At 47.0% G+C, this 20,028-nt stretch overlaps 1 protein-coding gene across 3 annotated transcripts in view; it reads left to right on the top strand.

The window, feature by feature from the left end:
* Window positions 1–8,389, top strand: part of LOC138670814 (retinol dehydrogenase 7-like) — a 46,206-nt gene extending 37,817 nt beyond the window's left edge. For all 3 annotated transcript variants that reach the window (XM_069758507.1, XM_069758506.1, XM_069758505.1), the window contains exon 5: window positions 8,072–8,389. In XM_069758507.1, the coding sequence (XP_069614608.1) occupies window positions 8,072–8,289 (218 nt within the window). In that variant the 3' untranslated portion in view covers window positions 8,290–8,389. The remainder of the gene's footprint in view (window positions 1–8,071) is intronic.
* The last annotated feature ends 11,639 nt before the right edge of the window (window positions 8,390–20,028 follow it).

Genomic DNA, 20,028 nt, shown 5'->3' on the forward strand with positions numbered 1-20,028 from the left:
AGTTGCGGCGCCGAGATCTAGTGGTCTAGAGGGACTCTAACCCCGTGTCTTTGGGACAGAGTCCTGTGACCCAATACTAGCCTTCACTCTGCAGTATTGCGGCTGTGTGACGCAACAGGGTTCACTTCCTTACACACCGGGTGAAGCTAACCCCTGTGTGTTCACATTATACCGCCATATACTGTCCGGCATTACTAAGCAGCAGGTGTCATCTCGGCACGGTGGACCCCGGGCTGCGAACGCACCTTATACCATCCTTATAATTATTTGGTGTGTTCCGCCAGCCCTAACAGAGGGTAAGCCACAAAAGGTTATTGCTAAAAAAGCCGGCTGTTTACAGAGTGCTGTATCCAAGCATATTAATGGAAAGTTGAGTGGAAGGAAAAAGTGTGGTAGAAAAAGGTGCACAAGTAACTGGGATAACCGCAGCCTTGAAAGGATTGTGAAGAAAAGGCCATTCAAAAATTTGGGGGAGATTCACAAGGAGGACTGCTGCTGGAGTCTATCAAGAGCACTGCTGCAGAATTACAGCAGGAGTTCATGGTGCACGTTTTACAGAAGGACAGAGAGAAAGTAAGGAGCTCTGTGGTGAGCTTACTGTCACGGGGAGCCTAGGTAGGCAAAGCTAATAACCCGGGCCCCTGCCATATCCCTCAGACTAGGGAAACCCTGTCTGTCCCTCTCCCAGAGATTACACTGATGGTGTGCTTGTCTGGGCCACCAGGCCTGACCCTAATTCCTGTTTCAGAACTAATCTGAAACCTCCACCCTCCACCCAGTGATAATTCCTCACACCAACCCCTACAGAAAGCACAGACAGGGAAAACCAAAAACGCACCACGCCGCAAACACACTCAGGAAAACACTATAATGTGCACAGGGCAAAACAAAACACAAATAGGAAGGAGAAATATGACAAAGGATCATACACCACCAGATATGATATTTCGACTCCAAGACCACCACTCCGAACCGAGATCACCAGGTACAAGACACAAGCTATAATCGGCGACTCCCAAAGTCCAGAAGAACTATTTAAAGGCCGTGGGCGTGACCCAGCCTCCAATCCGAGTACCAGCTAGATTAACCCCGGACAACCTAGATAAAATCTAGCCAGCGCCACTGAGCGCATAGTGGATGAATGAAGAATTACAGCTGTCTGTTGGACGCCCTTCTACGAGGGATGCCAGGGCCCTCACGACTTATAGGACCCGGCTTGTCCGGATGGCGGCGGTGAAACATACTGACCAGCCGGTCTGCATGAATGTCCGAGGCTGGTACCCAAGACCTCTCCTCAGGTCCATAACTCCGCCAGTGTACCAGGTATTGTAAAGTGCGGCGCACTACTCGAGAGTCAACCACCTTGGAAACTTCAAACTCTAAATTGCCATCCACCAAAACTGGAGGTGGCATCGGTGCCACGTCCACGGAACCCACCACCTTTTTTAATAAAGACCTGTGGAACACATTGTGAATCTTATATACCGTAGGGAGTTCCAAATGATAGGCTACCGGGTTAATGATGGCAGTGACCCTAAACAGACCAATAAACCTTGGACCCAATTTAAGGGATGGTATTTTGAGTCTTATGTTTTTTGTGGACAACCACACCCAGTCACCCACACTCAGGTCCGGACCTGGCACACGTCTACTGTCAGCCACACGTTTGTACCTTGCCCCCACGCTCATCAGGCGCTGTTTCACTCTCCACCAGACTGATGACAGTTGTGCTCCTAACTGGTCCTCCTCCGGGATGCTGGAAGAGCCCCCCTGACTCAAAGTACAAAATTGAGGATGGTGCCCGTAAACACAAAAAAACGGAGACTCCCCAGAAGATTCCTGGCGGTGATTATTTATGACAAACTCAGCCAAAGGAAGGAACGTCGACCACTCCTCCTGGTTGTCAGAAACAAAGCAGCGTAAGTACTGCTCCAAATTTTGGTTCATCCGCTCGGTCTGACCATTTGACTGAGGATGAAACGCCGAAGAATGTGACAATTTGATCCCCAGCCGTGAGCAAAATGCTTTCCAAAATTTTGCCACAAACTGAGAACCCCTATCAGACACGATGTCAGACAGGACCCCATGAAGTCTGACCACCTCCAACACAAATACCTGAGCCAGAGTCTTAGCGTTAGGCAGCAATGGTAAGGACACAAAGTGCGACATCTTTGAGAACCTATCAACAATCAACAAGATGACCGTGTTCCCAGCTGAGGAGGGCAAGTCTGTGATAAGATCCATGAAGATCTCCGTCCACGGCCTACTGGGTACCTCGAGAGGAAGTAGTGTGCCAGCAGGATGGGAGCGGGGCATCTTAGCCCTAGCGCACGTGGTGCATGCTGACACGTACGAGACCACGTCCTGTCAGATTTTGGGCCACCAAAACCGACATGACACCAACTCCAAAGTACCCCTAACCCCTGGGTGGCCAGCCAGCACAGCATCATGATGCTCCTCCAACACCTTTAGGCGAAGATGGAGCGGTACAAACGATTTGTTAATGGAAACTCAGGTGGTATCTCCTCCTGCACCTCGGCAATCTCAGCCTCAACTTCGGTTGTGAGAGCCTAGACCACTACACCCTTTTGGAGGATGGGTACGGGTTCTTCCCGAGGTTCTCCCCCCGGAAAACACCTGGACAAAGCATCTGCTTTAGTGTTCTTAGACCTAGGTCGGTAAGTGACAAAAAAGTTGAACCGCGAGAAAAACAATGCCCAGCGAGCCTGCCTGGAGGACAGACGCTTGGCAGACTCCAAATAAAGCAAATTCTTATGGTCAGTAATAACAGTAACCTGGTGAACTGACCCCTCCAAAAAATGTCGCCATTCCACAAAGGCCAACTTGATAGCCAACAACTCCCTGTTGCCGATATCGTAGTTACGTTCGGCGGGCGACAGTTTCTTGGAGAAATAGGCGCAATGACGCAACCTGCTCAAGCATGAGCCTTGTGACAGCACCACCCCCACACCAATCTCAGACGCATGGACTTCCACGGTAAATGGTTTTGATACCTCCGGCTGCACCAGAATGGGGGCCGAAGCAAAACTGTTCTTAAGAAATTCAAATCCGCGCACAGCAGCCTCAGACCAGATGGAGAAATTGGTACCTTTTTTCGTCATGTCAGTAAGCGGTTTAGCAATGGTAGAAAAATCTTTGATAAACTTCCTATAGTAGTTAGAAAACCCAAGGAACCGCTGAAGCGCTTTTAGGTTATCAGGCCGTTCCCAACACAGCACCGCTTGCACCTTAGCGGTGTCCATTTTAAACCCAGAAGTGGACACAATATAACCCAAGAAAGACAACTCCTGAACCGAAAATACACATTTTTCAAGTTTTGCATAAAGCTTATTCTCTCTGAGAAGCTGTAACACCTGCCTGACATGCTCTAAATGAGTATCACGGTCGCAAGAATATATGAGAATGTCATCAAGGTACATAATAACGAATTTCCCCCAAACATGCGAGAACACATCATTTATGAAATGTTGAAATACTGCAGGCGCGTTTGTCAACCCAAATGGCATCACCAAATTTTCAAAATGACCCTCTGGAGTATTAAAAGCCGTCTTCCACTCATCACTTTGACGGACTCTTATGAGGTTGTACACCCCCATGAGGTCAAGCTTGGTAAACCACTTAGCACCTGCCACCTTGTTGAACAAATCAGGTATCAGTGGCATAGGGTATGGATCACGAATCGTAATCTGGTTTAACTCCCTGAAATCCAGACACGGGCGTAGTCCGCCATCTTTCTTCTTCACAAAGAAGAACCCCGCTGCCACCGGCGAGGACGAAGGCCTGATGTGCCCTTTGCTCAAACTTTCATAAATGTAGTCCTTTAATGCTTTCCTCTCAGGACCAGAGATGTTAAACATCCTTGCTTTCGGCAATTTGGCCCCTGGTTTAAACCTGATAGTACAGTCATAGGGGCGATGTGGTGGCAATTCAGAGCAACCCTTCTCTGAAAACACATCCGCGAAATCCAGCAGTGACTCAGGAATGCAAGGAGTCACAGCGGACACACATGTGGCCAGGCAATTCTCCTGGCAGAATTTGCTCCACTGAATTTTTTCCTGAGTTTTCCAGTCAATCACCGGGTTGTGCATAGATAACCATGGAAAACCCAAAACCATTTGTGCAGGAAGATTCCTGAGTACCCTACATGTAACCTGCTCGAAATGTAGAACCCCAACGTGGAGTTTCACCTCAGCCACAAACTCAGTAATCTCCCCCTGTGGGAGAGGAGCAGCATTGATGGTAACCACCCGGATAGGATGAGGCAGTTTTTCGATCCTGAAACCGGCCGTGCGCGCAAACTCCTCATCAATGAAATTAGTGGCAGAACCACTATCCACAAAAACAGTGATTGGCAGCACTCTGCCAGCGATCATAACTTTGACAGGGAGCATGCATTGAGAAACAATCATGGAGGATATGCATAAGCTCAGATTGGCCTCCTCCACACCCTCTGAGCATAGTAGTTTTCCGCCGTTGCGCTTTTCTTAGATAGCAGAGGACAAGTATTTACATAATGACCAGTTTTACCACAGCAAAAACAGGCTCCCTGCTTCCTGAGCAGAGGGGCTCGATGTTTAACATGTGACACCCCTGCGATTTGCATAGGCTCCGTGGGCTCACCTGCAGCAACCTCATGTGTACCTACGCCCTCTCCCATCGGCGGCGTCTCTTGCTCCCCCTGACGCGAACGGCAATCAATGCGGACAACAAGACTCATAGCGGACTCTAGAGAAGCAGGAGTCTCATATATCAGAAGGGCTTTTTTAACCCTTCCTGAAACTCCATGAATAAACTGACTCAGCAGCGCGGGATCATTCCATTGTGTGTCAACCGCCCAGCGGCGAAATTCAGAAGAGTAATCCTCCGCCATACGCTCCCCCTGGCGGATAGCACAAATTTTAGATTCTGCTAGAGCCATTCTGTCAGGATCATCATAAATGAGTCCAAGAGCAGAAAAAAACTCTCCACTGAGATAAATGCAGCTGAATCAGATGGTAACGAAAACGCCCATGCTTGGGGGCCCCTGTTGAGTAATGACAACACCAGGCCCACATGCTGAGCCTCATTACCTGAGGAGATCGGGTGCATACGAAAATTAAGTTTGCAAGCTTCACGAAAAGTAACAAATTTACTGCGTTCCCCAGCAAACCTTTCAGGTAAAGGAAACTTAGGCTCAGCAACTCTACCTGCAGATTCAGCTTGCACATTAGATACTACAAGACCCTGTTGTTGAACTGCCCCCTTCAACTCAGTGACCTGTAGGGACAGCGCCTCCAACTGGCGGGTTATGGAAGTAATGGGATCCATGGAATTCAAAAATATGGGCCGATTATAATGTCACGGGGAGCCTAGGTAGGCAAAGCTAATAACCCAGGCACCTGCGATATCCCTCAGACTAGGGAAACCCTGTCTGTCCCTCTCCCAGAGATTACACTGATGGTGTGCTTGTCTGGGCCGCCAGGCCTGACCCTAATTCCTGTTTCAGTACTAATCTGAAACCTCCACCCAGTGATAATTCCTCACACCAGCCCCTACAGAAAGCACAGACAGGGAAAACCAAAAACGCACCACGCCGCAAACACACTCAGGAAAACACTATAGTGTGCACAGGGCAAAACAAAACACAAATAGGAAGGAGAAATATGACAAAGGATCATACACCACCAGATATGATATTTCCACTCCAAGACCACCACTCCGAACCGAGATCACCAGGTACAAGACACAAGCTATAATCGGTGACGCCCAAAGTTCAGAAGAACTATTTAAAGGCCATGGGCGTGACCCAGCCTCCAATCCAAGTACCAGCTAGATTAACCCCGGACAACCTAGATAAAATCTAGCCGGCGCCACTGACCACATAGTGGACGAATGAAGAATTACAGCTGTCTGTCGGACGCCCTAGTGTGAATAGCGTCCGACATGACACTTACCTGCCGGAGCACAGGACCTGAAACACATGACCTTCAAGGCAGTGGATGGAGGCAGAGCCAGATGTCGAGTGGAGGCGGAGACCGGCGGAGACGGAGAGTAGTCTGAACGTGCCGAAGTCAAGCTGGGAGATCGAAGAAGTGCCAAAAGGGTGAGACGTAAACGTGGTTAGGACATAGCAAAAAGGTTGGGGAGCCGAAGATAGTGGTGCAGTACAAACGGTCAGACAGGAAGGAAGTTAGAGTACCAAGTTAAAGGTCAGAGCCAGAAACAGACAATTAGCACAGAGTCACAAGGCAAAGCACAGAACGAGAAAACAGACCGAGTCATACACAAGAAAGCAACCGGATAACAGTATGCAAAAACACCAGGGGGTCAGACACACAGCCAAGACAGATGTATCACTGGCAAGGATCTCCAGATGAAGACGGGTAAATATAGCCCTCCCCAAACCAGAAGAAGGCTGTACAAATTAACCCCAAAAGGACAGGGAAGGAACCCTGTCCACAACCATGACAGAGGCATTCCTTCAAGAGCCACCATACACAGATGTATCCAGGACATGGGCTACAAGTGTCGCATTCCTTGTGTCAAGCTACTCATGACCAATAGAAAACACCAGAAGTGTCTTACCTGTGCCAAAGAGAAAAACTATTGGACTGTTGCTCAGTGGTCCAAGGTATTGTTTTCAGATGAAAGTAATTTTTGCATTTTATTTGGAAATCAAGGCCCCAGAGTCTGGAGGAAGAGTGGAGAGGCACACAATCCATGCTGCTTGAGGTCTTGTGTGAAGTTTCCACAATCAGTGATGTTTTGGGGAGCCATGTCATCTCCTGGTGTAGGTCCACTGTGTTTTATCAAGACCAAAGTCAGCACAGCCATCTGCCAGAAAATTTTAGAGCACTTCATGCTTCCCTCTGCCAACAAGCTTTTCGGAGATGGAAATTTAATTCTCCATTAGGATATGGCACCTATCCACACTGCCAAAAGTACCAATACCTGGTTTAAAAAGAACAGTATCAATGCGCTTGATTGGCCAGCAAACTTGCCTGACCTTAACCCCACAGAAAATCTATGAGTTATTGTCAAGAGGAAGATGAGAGACACCAGACCCAACAATGCAGACAAGCTGAAGGCTGCTATAAAAGCAACCTGGGCTTCCATAACACCTCAGCAGCGCCACAGGCTGATCTCCTCCATTCCACACCACATTGATGCAGTAATTGATGCAAACAGAGCACCAATCAAGTATTGAGTGCATTTACTGAAAATACTTTTCAGTAGGCCAACATTTAGGATTTTAAAATAATTTTTCAAGCTGGTGTTATAAAGTATTCTAATTTACTGAGATAATGACTTTTGGCTTTTCATTGGCTGTGAGCCATAATCATCAACATAAACAGAAATAAACACTTGAAATGCAGTAGGTCACTCTGCTTGTAATGACTCCATATTATATGAGTTTAACTTTTTGTATTGAAGAACTGAAATAAATTAGCTTTTTGAATGTATTCTAATTTTGTGAGAAGCACTTGGACTTATACATTTTCCTGATTGCTTCAGCCACGATTTTTTACAAATATGTATTGCAATTTTCTAATTAGCTTGTCAATAAATTTTCTCTATGTTCTTGATGTAACATGCTGATGAAATGACAGTTCATCATCAGTTTCTGAGAATCTCATTGTAATGGGACAATCGATTAAACACCTTCAAGATAAAGCAGGGAAACCTTTTCCAAAGCTTTTGTGTTTGAACTTCCGGCATTAAACATGTCTTCTCCTTTGTTGCCAGGGATGCCTAGCTGCAGATATATCCTTTCACCACATTGAAATAAACTAGCGTAAGCAGCCAAATCGAGGGTATTAATGGAGTTGTTCCTACTATCTTTATCCGTCATCTGAGCTTTTACAATGCATAAAAAACTGAAAGACACTCTAAAGTAAATGATAAATTCAGAGACAGCACGGCCAAGCAATATAATGTTGACCTTAGTCAGAAAGTGCACAGATGACATATAGATTGGTTTTAGATAATATTTTTCCATAGAATAAAGAGTTTTCTACCTGCTCTGAATGTAATATTTGTAACAAATCTTGTTTTCTATTTCTTTGTTCAGATTGTAGCCTTGTTGATCTGACTTTGTCGACGTCCAGCACCAATTTGTCTCTAGTCACAGACTGCATGGAGCATGCGCTGACTGCTGTCCACCCCAAGACGCGTTATTCTGCTGGATGGGATGCCAAACTCTTTTACCTCCCCCTTTCTTACTTTCCTGCAATGATTACTGATTTCCTTATAGGTGCTCAATCTCCTAAGCCAGCAAAAAGTGCTTAAATATCTGCCCGCTCATTAAACGTGATTGTTCTGTTCTAAAAGCACATTACATAATAAATGTATCTGGAAATGATATAATAAATATGTCCCTATACACAAATGTCCTATTATTTCATTGCAGTTTAACTCAGTTGCATTTTATCAAACTGTATTTTGCTTGGGTAAGTAAGTGCTCTATGAACCTCAATATGGGCTCTTTAATTTACCTTAAATTGATAAATCAACAAGGTGCGTAAAAAGAAATTGTTTAAAAATTACATAAAAATATCACAACTTTAGAAATGTGCAATATTTCATGCAGTATGAAACAAACAAAAATACCTTTGTGAACACTGTCATACAACGGAGTCAATGGAATTTACAATCTGAAGATGAACTGTGACACTAGCAATCTTCCCCAGATCACCATGCTCACTCAGGCAGCTATATGATCACAGCTGTATACTCTCGTCCTTTTGCGCTTGCCAGTATATTGCTATTAAAGGGATCTGTCAACACAGAATGACTGTTTAAACCAAGTACAGGCACTCGGTGTTCCCTTGCTGTGGACACACATTTAAGTGCTTCTCCCCATCTACTTGTTTCCCTTTATCTCCACCCCCTTTGCTCTCTTTGATTGACAGCATTTGCTTTATAGAGCCATAAAAAGGCAGAGATAGATGGAAAACAAGTAGGTGGAAAGGTGCACATAAAAAGAAATCCATTATCAGGTTTTTGCTATGTATTCTGAGAGCACCATGATGTAGGTGAAGAGAGCCTGATTCCAGCGATGTGTCACTTACTGTATTTTCAATATAATCAGGAGAAATTGTCACCGCTGGAATCTCGGTATGTGTCTACAGTGCCCCAGGATCCTGGCCGCTGCAGTAATATCATTCTCCTCTAGGGAGGTGTGATGTTATGTTTGGAGGCAAAGAAGGACAACTGAAATCCAGGTATCACAAACATGCAGCACATTTTGCACTCCAGGCCACCAGGGGGAGCTATGCTCCTATTTATTAGGGCACTCTTCACACTTAGGTAAAACTGGTTGCCTGGGGAGGAAGTTAGGCAGTTGCTGGCTGAGCTTTGCTCAGGTAGTTGGTCCCTGGCAGGGGTAGGAGCCTGTCAGACGCCGAGACAGAAGGACACGGGGCTGTGCCTGCCCTAAGTGCAGCAGCTTCCAAGAAAGAGACACGGAAGGAGAACTGTATTGCAGAGAGGATGAAGAAGTCATAGCAAAGGAGTGGATGCCAGGAGGAGTTCTGCCCTACACAATCTGCCTCTTTCTAAGGTGCAGGATCCTGGTAGCCGGAACACCGAGGGTTCAACAGTCCTTTATGCCTTGCTCCAGAGACTGGCAGGACAGCTAATTTCATGTTACTGATCTGCCCCTACACCCAGGAGGCAAGGTAGCACCGCTTAGAGGCTGGGGCATGATAGAGTCCATGTAAAACGCCTCAAGCCACCGGTCATACGAGTTTGTCCTATCCATCTGTGGACAGAGAGAGAGACATAACATCAACAACATCTACAACATCTGTGAGGACCTTATGAGAGGCTTAACACCAAGGTGCTAGAGGAAGGCTACTGATTTCTACTGGACAAGGGGACTCTTGATTTGCCTCCAAACCGGCCGGACTCTGCCTGCCCTGTGATCTGGTACTCTGGACTGTGGATGCTGAAGCCTGCAGTAAAAAGTAAAAAGACTGCAACCTTGTGTCCTCGTTCTTCACTGCGCCTCACACTATCCACCATCTACACACTGGGAAGCCCTGGGGACATACTTCACCTGTGGGAAGGTATACCATCTAGCTGCCATAACATCACCCCAGTGGACCCCTTAAAGCAGCGTCGGTCATCCTGATCGAATACCACAGGTGGCGTCACGAACATATCCCCTTTAAAGACCTTTCCCATTTACACGGACGTCCCAAGGGCCACAGACTAGGTCAGCCACCGTGACATACCCCTGAGAATCGAAGGACCTGGTACCGAGTACCCCACTGCCCTTGGGGGCGCTCCATGTCCCCACCTCATTATGCTGTCACATTATGGAGCGCCCCCAAGGGCCATGGGGAACTCAATACCGGGTCCTTCTGTTCTCAGTGGGGATGTCACGGTGGCTGACCCGGTCCGTGGCCCTAGGGGACGTCCATTGAATTTGTGGGGGAAAGGTCTTTAAAGGGATAATGTTTGTGACGCCACCTGTGGTATTCGGTCAGGGTGACCGACGCTGCTTAGGGGTCCACTGGGGTGATGTTATGGCAGCTAGATGGTATACCTTCCCACAGGTGAAATATGTCCCCAGGGCTTCCCAGAGTGTAGATGGTGGATCGTGGATGATGTAAGGTGCAGTGAATAACGAGGATACAAAGTTGCAGTCTCTTTACCTTTACTGAATGCTTCAGCATCCACAGTCCAGGGTAGGGACCACAGGGTAGACAGAGTCCGGCTGGTCTGAAGGCAAATCCAGAGTCCCCTTATCCAGGTGGAATTCAATAGCCTTCCTCTGCGCACAGTAACACAGTAGGTCCCTACTTGCATAAGCTCCAATAAGGTCCTCACTGTTATTACTCCCCTCACAGTTCCCCGTAGTCGGATAGAACAAAACACGTATGACTGGTGGCCTGAGGCTTTTTTACAGGGACCCTAGAGATTCCCCGGCCTCCACAAGTTGCCACCGTGCCTCCTGTGTATGATGGGTCGGACAGCCAACGTGGAATCAACTGCCCTGCCAGTCTCTGAAGTAAAGCGTAGAGTCTATTACTCCCTCGGTATTCTGGCTACCGGTTCTGCGCTTCAGAAGGAGGCAGCTTGCTTCTAGCTGGTCTCCCTCTGATGTTCCACTCCTGTTGATATGACTTCGCTGCTCACTCACTGCAACACAATTCCCTTCGTGTCCTTTCTTAGGATGCTGCCGCATGGGATGCAGGCGCAGCTCCGTGTACCCTCGTCCTCCTCAGACCGCAGTCTGAATCTGACTGGAGATCACTCCAGCCAGCTCAACCTGGAGACCTTTTTGTCTCGGTCCCCAGCTAGGAACTCTCCAACTTTCCCTCCAACTACCAGTTTTACCTAACTGTGAGGAGTGGCCTAGTAGATAGAACCTTTGCTCCCCCTGGTGGCTGAAGTGTGAAGTGTGTTGTGTGGTTGTGATACCTGGACAGATCTCCTTCATTGCCTTCAGATGTAACATCACTCCCCCTGGTGGAAGAATAACATTACTGCAACGAACCAGGACTCTGGGGCGCTGCAATTACATAGCAAAAACTTGCTGACATATTCCCTGTAAATGTTTGTCCATGCCAAAGGTGCACCGAGTGCCTGTTTTTGGTTTTAACAGTCATTCTGTGAGGACAGACTTGGTTCACTCCATCACAACGCGGCCAATTTCCATTTTTGCACTTCCATTTTTTCTTCCCAAAGCCATAACTTTTTTATTTTTCTGTTCACATAGACACATAAGGGCTTGTTTTTGTGGAACAAGTTGCACATTAATTTTACCACATAGTGTACTGGAAAACGGGAAAACATTCCAAATGTGGATAAATTGTTAAAAAAACATAAGTCTGACATTGTTTTTTGGGAATTTTTTGAAGTATATATTTTGTGTTAAGAATGACCTTGCAATATGATTTTCCTCATCAGTACGACTACGGCAATACAGTACCAAACATGTCCAGTTTTTTTTATAATTATTTTAGTGGTGAAAAAAATATTTTGGGACAGATGTGATGTTTTGTTCACTTGTTAAGGAATTTTTCATGGAATTCCGGCACCCAAAAAAAAACATTTTTTTAATTTTTTAAATATCTTTATTTATAAATGTGGGAAAGGGTGATTTGTGCGTTTATTTTTTTCATACTTGTTAAATCTTTTTACAATTAACAGTATTTTACTGCAATCATCAAGTCTAAGGGGACTAACAAATACTGTGAAAACATGTAGCAAAAATCATAATCTCCTTTGAAGCCCAGCCAAAGGCAGAATTTCAAGGGAGCTCCATAATGACAATCACAGGGGTCTTCAGCAGACCGCTTACCGTCATAGGAACCCATCAGCAATGACGTGTCCCAATGCCGACACGTGCTAAATGTCATAAAATGTTGCTGTTAGTTTGAGAGCAGCATTTACCAGGTTATTAAATCACGATTGTTGGAGGGAAGTCCTGACTGCAACACGCAGCCATGACCTGATGGCTCCAAAAAACCACTTCTGACTTGCACCTGTAGTGCAGCAGGGTTGGTGCAGTGTAACAGATAGGCAGGACCACAGGAAAGTTCAAAGCAAATGTCTTTTAATGTACAAAAAACTCACAAAAGAAACAGCACATGGAATCTTCCGGAAACAGTCCTAATCCGAGAATGGTTGCGGTGGACGACTGCACCGCCATGTCACGCTGAGGGGTGCCAGGCCTTTTGGCTTCGCTTGGCTCCGTGTTACTTCACACAGGCTGAACCTTGCAGAGCCCCACTACCATCCTGCAGTTCGCTCCAGAAGTAAGAGTCCATGCTGAGTTTTCTTAATTTTGCCTTGGGCAGATAGCTTGCTTAAGACCATCCTTACTTTCATTTTGCACAGCAATCACAGCTATGTCTGTGACTGCAATGCACTCCAGCAGCCTCAATCTGCTTCTATGCGCATCCTTGTGGACACATATTGGCCCTCGCATATAACAACTGTCGCTGCCTCACACACACCCCTGTTCAATCTTGTGAGGTTGAAGGTTTGTCACTAGGGTTGAGCGACCTTTACTTTTATAGGATTGGGTCGGGTTTCACGAAACCCGACTTTCTCAAAAGTCAGGTCGAGTGAAATCGGCCGATCCTAGAAAAAAGTCGGGGTCGGGGTCGGCCGAAACCCGAAACCCAATGCATTGCAATGGGTTACTGTGGTTCCCAGGGTCTGAAGGAGAGGAAACTCTCCTTCAGGCCCTGGGATCCATATTTAAGTGTAAAAGAAAGAATTAAAATAAAAATTATTGCTATACTCACCCTCTGACGTGCCCTGGTACTAACCGGCAGCCTTCCTTCCTTAGAATCAGCGCTCGAAAGACCTTCGGTGAATATAAGAATATACTCACCTTCGGACGCGCCCTGCTTCTTTCCGACAGCCTTCCTTCCTAAGAATCAGCTCTTGAAGGACCTTCGGTGACGTCGCGGCTTGTGATTGGTCGCGTGAGCGGTCACATGGGCCGTCGCGCGATCAATCACAAGCCGCGACGTCACCGAAGGTCTTTCAAGCGCTGATTCTAAGGAAGGAAGACTGCCGGTTAGTACCAGGGCGCGTCAGAGGGTGAGTATAGCAATATTTTTTATTTTAATTCTTTCTTTTACACTTAAATATGGATTCTGATACCGATTTCCGATATTGCAAACATATCGGAACTCGGTATCGGAATTCCGATACCAGATTCAGAAGATCGCCGACCTCATGGCCGACTCCACACAGGGGTCGGGTCGGGTTTCACCCTATTTGTCACCATACAGGGGGCCCATGACAGGGCAGCCGTATTTCCCTGCAACTTCCCTGCTCGAGGTTCCAAGGTGAAATTGAAGTTCTGTAGAGAAAGAAACCATCTGGTGACCCAAGCATTCCTCTCCTCGGCATTTCTCATCCATACCAAGGGTGAATGGTCTGTCACCAAGCGAAACAGTCGACCAAGTAAATAATAGCATAGGGACTCCAAGGCCCACAAAATGGCGAGACACTCCTTCTCCACTACGCTATATTTTTTTCAACCGTGATGAGTTTCATTCTTAGGTAGATGATTGGATGTTCCTCTCAGTTCAACTCCTTTGACAGCACCACTCTTAGGCCCATGTTAGAGGCATCCATTAGGGTTGAGCGACTTTTAGTTTTTTAGGGTCGAGTCGGGTTTCGCGAAACCCGACTATCTCAACAGTCGAGTCGAGTGGAATCGGCCGATTATCGCGAAAAGTCGGGGATCGACCGAAACACGAAACCCAATGCAAGTCAATGGGGGAGCATAGTCGGCAGTGAGTGGAGGCCAGGAAAACATGTACAGTACCCATTTTAATGGCAAAAACATCCATTCTTGTTACTGAAGCTTGTCAATCTTAATTTACCTTATAATAATAGTAAGGCATTGGAAATTGGGGGTCATTTGGCTAAAGTTGTGGGGGGTAGGGCTGGTTCAAGTATTTAGTGGGCCCAGGAAATCTGGACCACGTCACGGCAGTGGAGCAGGGAGAGGTAAGTATTTCAACTTTGCAAGTGCTGTGATCCTGAGCAAGCAGGGGGGCCCACTCGTTGGCACTGGCACTGGCACAGGGCCCCTCAAAGTACGGCGGTGTGTTTGCACGGCGGGGGCGCCTCCCACCGGCAGCGACACTTTTGCGTACTATGAGGGGCCCTGTGCCAGTGACGTTGCCAACGAGTGTTCCTCCCCCCACCTGATGAAGGAACCTGTACTTTCATCTGCACCTTCCTCTTTGTCCCCGTGTAAGGTGGTATGGTATGCGGGAAGAGGAACCTGACTTTCAGAAGGGTCACAATCTTGCTGTGTAGCGTGCACGGGGAATGTTGCATTATGGGTCAATGTACCAGCAGACTCATCTATCACTGGCTGGGCAATGGGCAGGATGAGGAGGAAACACAGATATAGGCCCAAAGAATAAAGTGGGCTAAATGCAGTTTAAAATTGGTAACAGGACTAACCAGGGGGCATTGCAGTGGAGGACAACTGTAATGAGAGGCTGACACAGAGAGTAGGCCCAAATCAGTAAGTAGTCTAAATGCAGTTCAAAATTGGCAACAGTAGTAAACAGGCGGCACAGCTTTGTTCAGTGGAGGAGAACAACAAGGAGCGGTAGACACCGATAGTAGGCCCCAACCCAACTAGTAGGCCAAATGCAGTCTAACATTAACAACTACTTAACGAGAGCCTGAAAATTGAATTTCAGTACAGGAAACCAGGAGAACAGCAAGGAGCCGCACACACTGTTAGTAGGCCCCAACCCAACTAGTAGGCCAAATGCAGTTGTTCCATTTAACAACTATTTAACAAGAGCCTGAAGATAGAAGCTCAGGAAAGGCAACCTGGAGAACACCTTAGAGCGGAAGACACCGTCTCTACAACCCAGACCCAACTTGTAGGCCTAATGCAGTGTTGTTTCAACAACTACTTAACAAGAGCTAGAAGATAGAAGCTATGGAAAGGCAACCTGGAGAACTCCTTGGAGCAGAAGACACCGTCTCTACAACCCAGACCCAACTTGTAGGCCTAATGCAGTGTTGTTTCAACAACTACTTAACAAGAGCTAGAAGATAGAAGCTATGGAGAGGCAACCTGGAGAACACCTTGGAGCGGCAGACACCGTCTCTACAACCCAGACCCAACTTGTAGGCCTAATGCAATGTTGTTTCAACAACTACTTAACGAGAGCTAGAAGATAGAAGCTATGGAGAGGCAACCTGGAGAACACCTTGGAGCGGAAGACACCGTCTCTACAACCCAGACCCAACTTGTAGGCCTAATGCAGTGTTGTTTCAACAACTACTTAACGAGAGCTAGAAGATGGAAGCTATGGAGAGGCAACCTGGAGAACACCTTGGAGCAGCAGACACCGTCTCTACAACCCAGACCCAACTTGTAGGCCTAATGCAGTGTTGTTTCAACAACTACTTAACGAGAGCTAGAAGATCGAAGCTATGGAGAGGCAACCTGGAGAACACCTTGGAGCGGAAGACACCGTCTCTACAACCCAGACCCAACTTGTAGGCCTAATGCAGTGTTGTTTCAACAACTACTTAACGAGAGCTAGAAGATGGAAGCTATGGAGAGGCAACCTGGAGAACACCTTGGAGCGGCAGACACCGTTAGTAGGCCCTACCGAAGTAGTAGCCCCAATGCAGTTTTCAAATTCCTATAGGCTGAAAACCAGACTATTGACACTCAGCTTTTTTCAGAGGAGGACAGCTGTATTGAGTGGCGCAGACAGACACAGGTAGTAGGCCTTAAACAAAAAATTTGGCTCAATGCAGTTTAAAAAAGGTTACAGGGGTACACAGGCAGCATTGCTCTGGTCAGTGGAGGACAATTTCAATTATGGACCGCAGACAGACTTAGTACGCCTACAATTGAAAAAAGGATGCTCTATGCAATTTAAAATAGGTTCCAGGGGTACACGGACAGCATTGGTCTGGTCAGTGGAGGACTATTGGAAGAAGGGACCGCAGACAGGCTTAGTAGGCCTAACATAACAAAAGTAGGCTGTAGGCACTTTAAAATAGGTTCCAGGGGTACACGGGCAGCAGTGGTGTGGTCAGTGGAGGACTATTGGAAGGAGGGACCGTAGACAGGCTTAGTAGGCCTAACATAACAAAAGTAGGCTGTAGGCACTTTAAAATAGCTTTCAGGGGTACACGGGCAGCAGTGGTGTGGTCAGTGGAGGACTATTGGAAGGAGGGACTGCAGACAGGCTTTGTAGGCCTAACATAACAAAAGTAGGCTGTAGGCACTTTAAAATAGGTTCCAGGGGTACACGTGCAGCAGTGGTGTGGTCAGTGGAGGACTATTGGAAAGAGGGACTGCAGACAGGCTTAGTAGGCCTTACATAACAAAAGTAGGCTGTAGGCCCTTAATAATAGGTTCCAGGGGTACACGGGCAGCAGTGGTCTGGTCAGTGGAGGACTATTGGAAGGAGGGACCGCAGACAGGCTTAGTAGGCCTAACATAACAAAAGTAGGCTATAGGCACTTTAAAATAGGTTCCAGGGGTACACGGGCAGCAGTGGTCTGGTCAGTGGAGGACTATTGGAAGGAGGGACCGCAGACAGGCTTAGTAGGCTGTTGTGAATTCTGTTGTCGAACTCCCTCCTGTGGTCGTGAATGGTACTTCGGCGAATTCTGTCTATGGGCTCCCTCTGGTGGCTGTGAGTGAAGCTGCTGCTTCTGAGGTTCCTTACACAGGTGACGTGGTTTATCCTTTGGTTGACTGCTCTATTTAACTCCTCTCAGATCGTTACTCCATGCCAGCTGTCAATGTTTTTGCATTGGTTCAGTTCGCTCCTGGATCTCTCTGGTGACCTGCCTTCTCCTGCAGAAGCTAAGTTCCTGATAGTCATTATTTGTTCACTGTTTTCTTGTCCAGCTGGTTTTCATGATTTTGTCTTGCTAGCTGGAAGCTCTGGGATGCAGAGTGGCCCCTCCGCACCGTGAGTCGGTGCGGAGGTCTTTTTTGCACACTCTGCGTGGTCTTTTGTAGGTTTTTGTGCTGATCGCAAAGTTACCTTTCCTATCCTCTGTCTATTTAGTAAGTCTGGCCTCCCTTTGCTGAAACCTGTTTCATATCTGCGTTTGTGACTTTCATCTTTACTCACAGTCAATATATGTGGGGGGCTTCCTTTACCTTTGGGGAATTTCTCTGAGGCAAGGTAGGCTTTATTTTCTATCTCTAGGGCTAGATAGTTCTTAGGCTGTGACTAGGCGCCTAGGTCTGGTCAGGAGCGCTCCATGGCTATTTCTAGTGTGTGATAGGATTAGGGCTTGCGGTCAGCAGAGCTCCCACATCCCAGAGCTCGTCCTGTATGAGGTTTAACTATCAGGTCATTCCGGGTGCACCTAACCACCAGGTCATAACAGTACAACTGGCCTAAAGTATTAATGCATCTCAATAGAGGGATAAGAGAACTTCTGAGACCATTTTTTTTTCTTTGCACTGTGTTTTGTCTTTCTTTTCCCCTAGACCTTTGGGTGGTTCAGGACACAGGTGTAGATATGGACATTCAAGGTCTGTCCTCTTGTATGGATCATCTCTCTGCAAGGGTACAAATCATTCAAGATTTTGTGGTTCAGAATCCTATGTTAGAGCCTAAAATTCCTATTCCTGACTTATTTTCTGGGGATAGATCTAGGTTCTTGAATTTGAAAAATAATTGTAAACTGTTTCTAGCTTTGAAACCCTGCTTCTCTGGTGACCCCGTTCAACAGGTAAAAATCATTATTTCTTTGTTGCGTGGTGACCCTCAAGACTGGGCATTGATTTGTCTTTTTCTTCGGCTTTCCATCCTCAGACTAATGGCCAAACCGAACGAACTAATCAGACTTTGGAGACATATCTGAGATGCTTTGTTTCTGCTGATCAGGATGATTGGGTGTCTTTCTTGCCTTTGGCTGAGTTCGCCCTTAATAATCGGGCCAGCTCGGCTACTTTAGTTTCTCCTTTTTTCTGTAATTCTGGTTTCCATCCTCGTTTCTCTTCAGGGCAGGTTGAGCCTTCGGACTGTCCTGGTGTGGATGCGGTGGTGGACAGGTTGCAGCAGATTTGGACTCATGTGGTGGACAATTTGACATTGTCCCAGGAGAAGGCTCAACGTTTCGCTAACCGCCGGCGTTGTGTTGGTCCCCGAATTCGTGTTGGGGATTTGGTTTGGTTGTCATCTCGTCACGTTCCTATGAAGGTTTCCTCTCCTAAGTTTAAGCCTCGTTTCATTGAACCATATAAGATTTCTGAAGTTCTTAATCCTGTGTCATTTTGTTTGGATCTTCCAGCTTCTTTTGCCATCCATAATGTGTTCCATAGGTCGTTGTTGCGGAGATACGTGGCGCCTATGGTTCCCTCCGTTGATCCTCCTGCCCCGGTGTTGGTCGAGGGGGAGTTGGAGTATGTGGTGGTGAAGATTTTGGATTCTCGTGTTTCGAGACGGAAACTCCAGTACCTGGTCAAGTGGAAGGGTTATGGTCAGGAAGATAATTCCTGGGTTTTTGCCTCTGATGTTCATGCTGCCGATCTTGTTCGTGCCTTTCATTTGGCTCATCCTGATCCGCCTGGGGGCTCTGGTGAGGGTTCGGTGACCCCACCTCAAGGGGGGTACTGTTGTGAATTCTGTTGTTGAACTCCCTCCTGTGGTCGTGAATGGTACTTTGGCAAGTTCTGTCTATGGGCTCCCTCTGGTGGCTGTGAGTGAAGCTGCTGCTTCTGAGGTTCCTTACACAGGTGACGTGGTTTATCCTTTGGTTGACTGCTCTATTTAACTCCTCTCAGATCGTTACTCCATGCCAGCTGTCAATGTTTTTGCATTGGTTCAGTTCGCTCCTGGATCTCTCTGGTGACCTGCCTTCTCCTGCAGAGGCTAAGTTCCTGATAGTCATTATTTGTTCACTGTTTTCTTGTCCAGCTCGTTTTCATGATTTTGTCTTGCTAGCTGGAAGCTCTGGGATGCAGAGTGGCCCCTCCGCACCGTGAGTCGGTGCGGAGGTCTTTTTTGCACACTCTGCGTGGTCTTTTGTAGGTTTTTGTGCTGATCGCAAAGTTACCTTTCCTATCCTCTGTCTATTTAGTAAGTCTGGCCTCCCTTTGCTGAAACCTGTTTCATTTCTGCGTTTGTGACTTTCATCTTTACTCACAGTCAATATATGTGGGGGGCTTCCTTTACCTTTTGGGAATTTCTCTGAGGCAAGGTAGGCTTTATTTTCTATCTCTAGGGCTAGATAGTTCTTAGGCTGTGACTAGGCGCCTAGGTCTGGTCAGGAGCGCTCCACGGCTATTTCTAGTGTGTGTGATAGGATTAGGGCTTGCGGTCAGCAGAGCTCCCACATCCCAGAGCTCGTCCTGTATGAGGTTTAACTATCAGGTCATTCCGGGTGCGCCTAACCACCAGGTCATAACAGTAGGCCTAACATAACAAAAGTAGGCTCTATGCACTTGGAATTATCTTGCAGGGGTACACAGGCAGCATTGTTGTTGTCAGCGGAGGACGATTGTAATGAGAGTCTGACAGTCTCCCAACAAAT

Source organism: Ranitomeya imitator, chromosome 3 (assembly GCF_032444005.1).
Source record: "Ranitomeya imitator isolate aRanImi1 chromosome 3, aRanImi1.pri, whole genome shotgun sequence".
NCBI classification, from domain to species: Eukaryota; Metazoa; Chordata; class Amphibia; order Anura; family Dendrobatidae; genus Ranitomeya; species Ranitomeya imitator.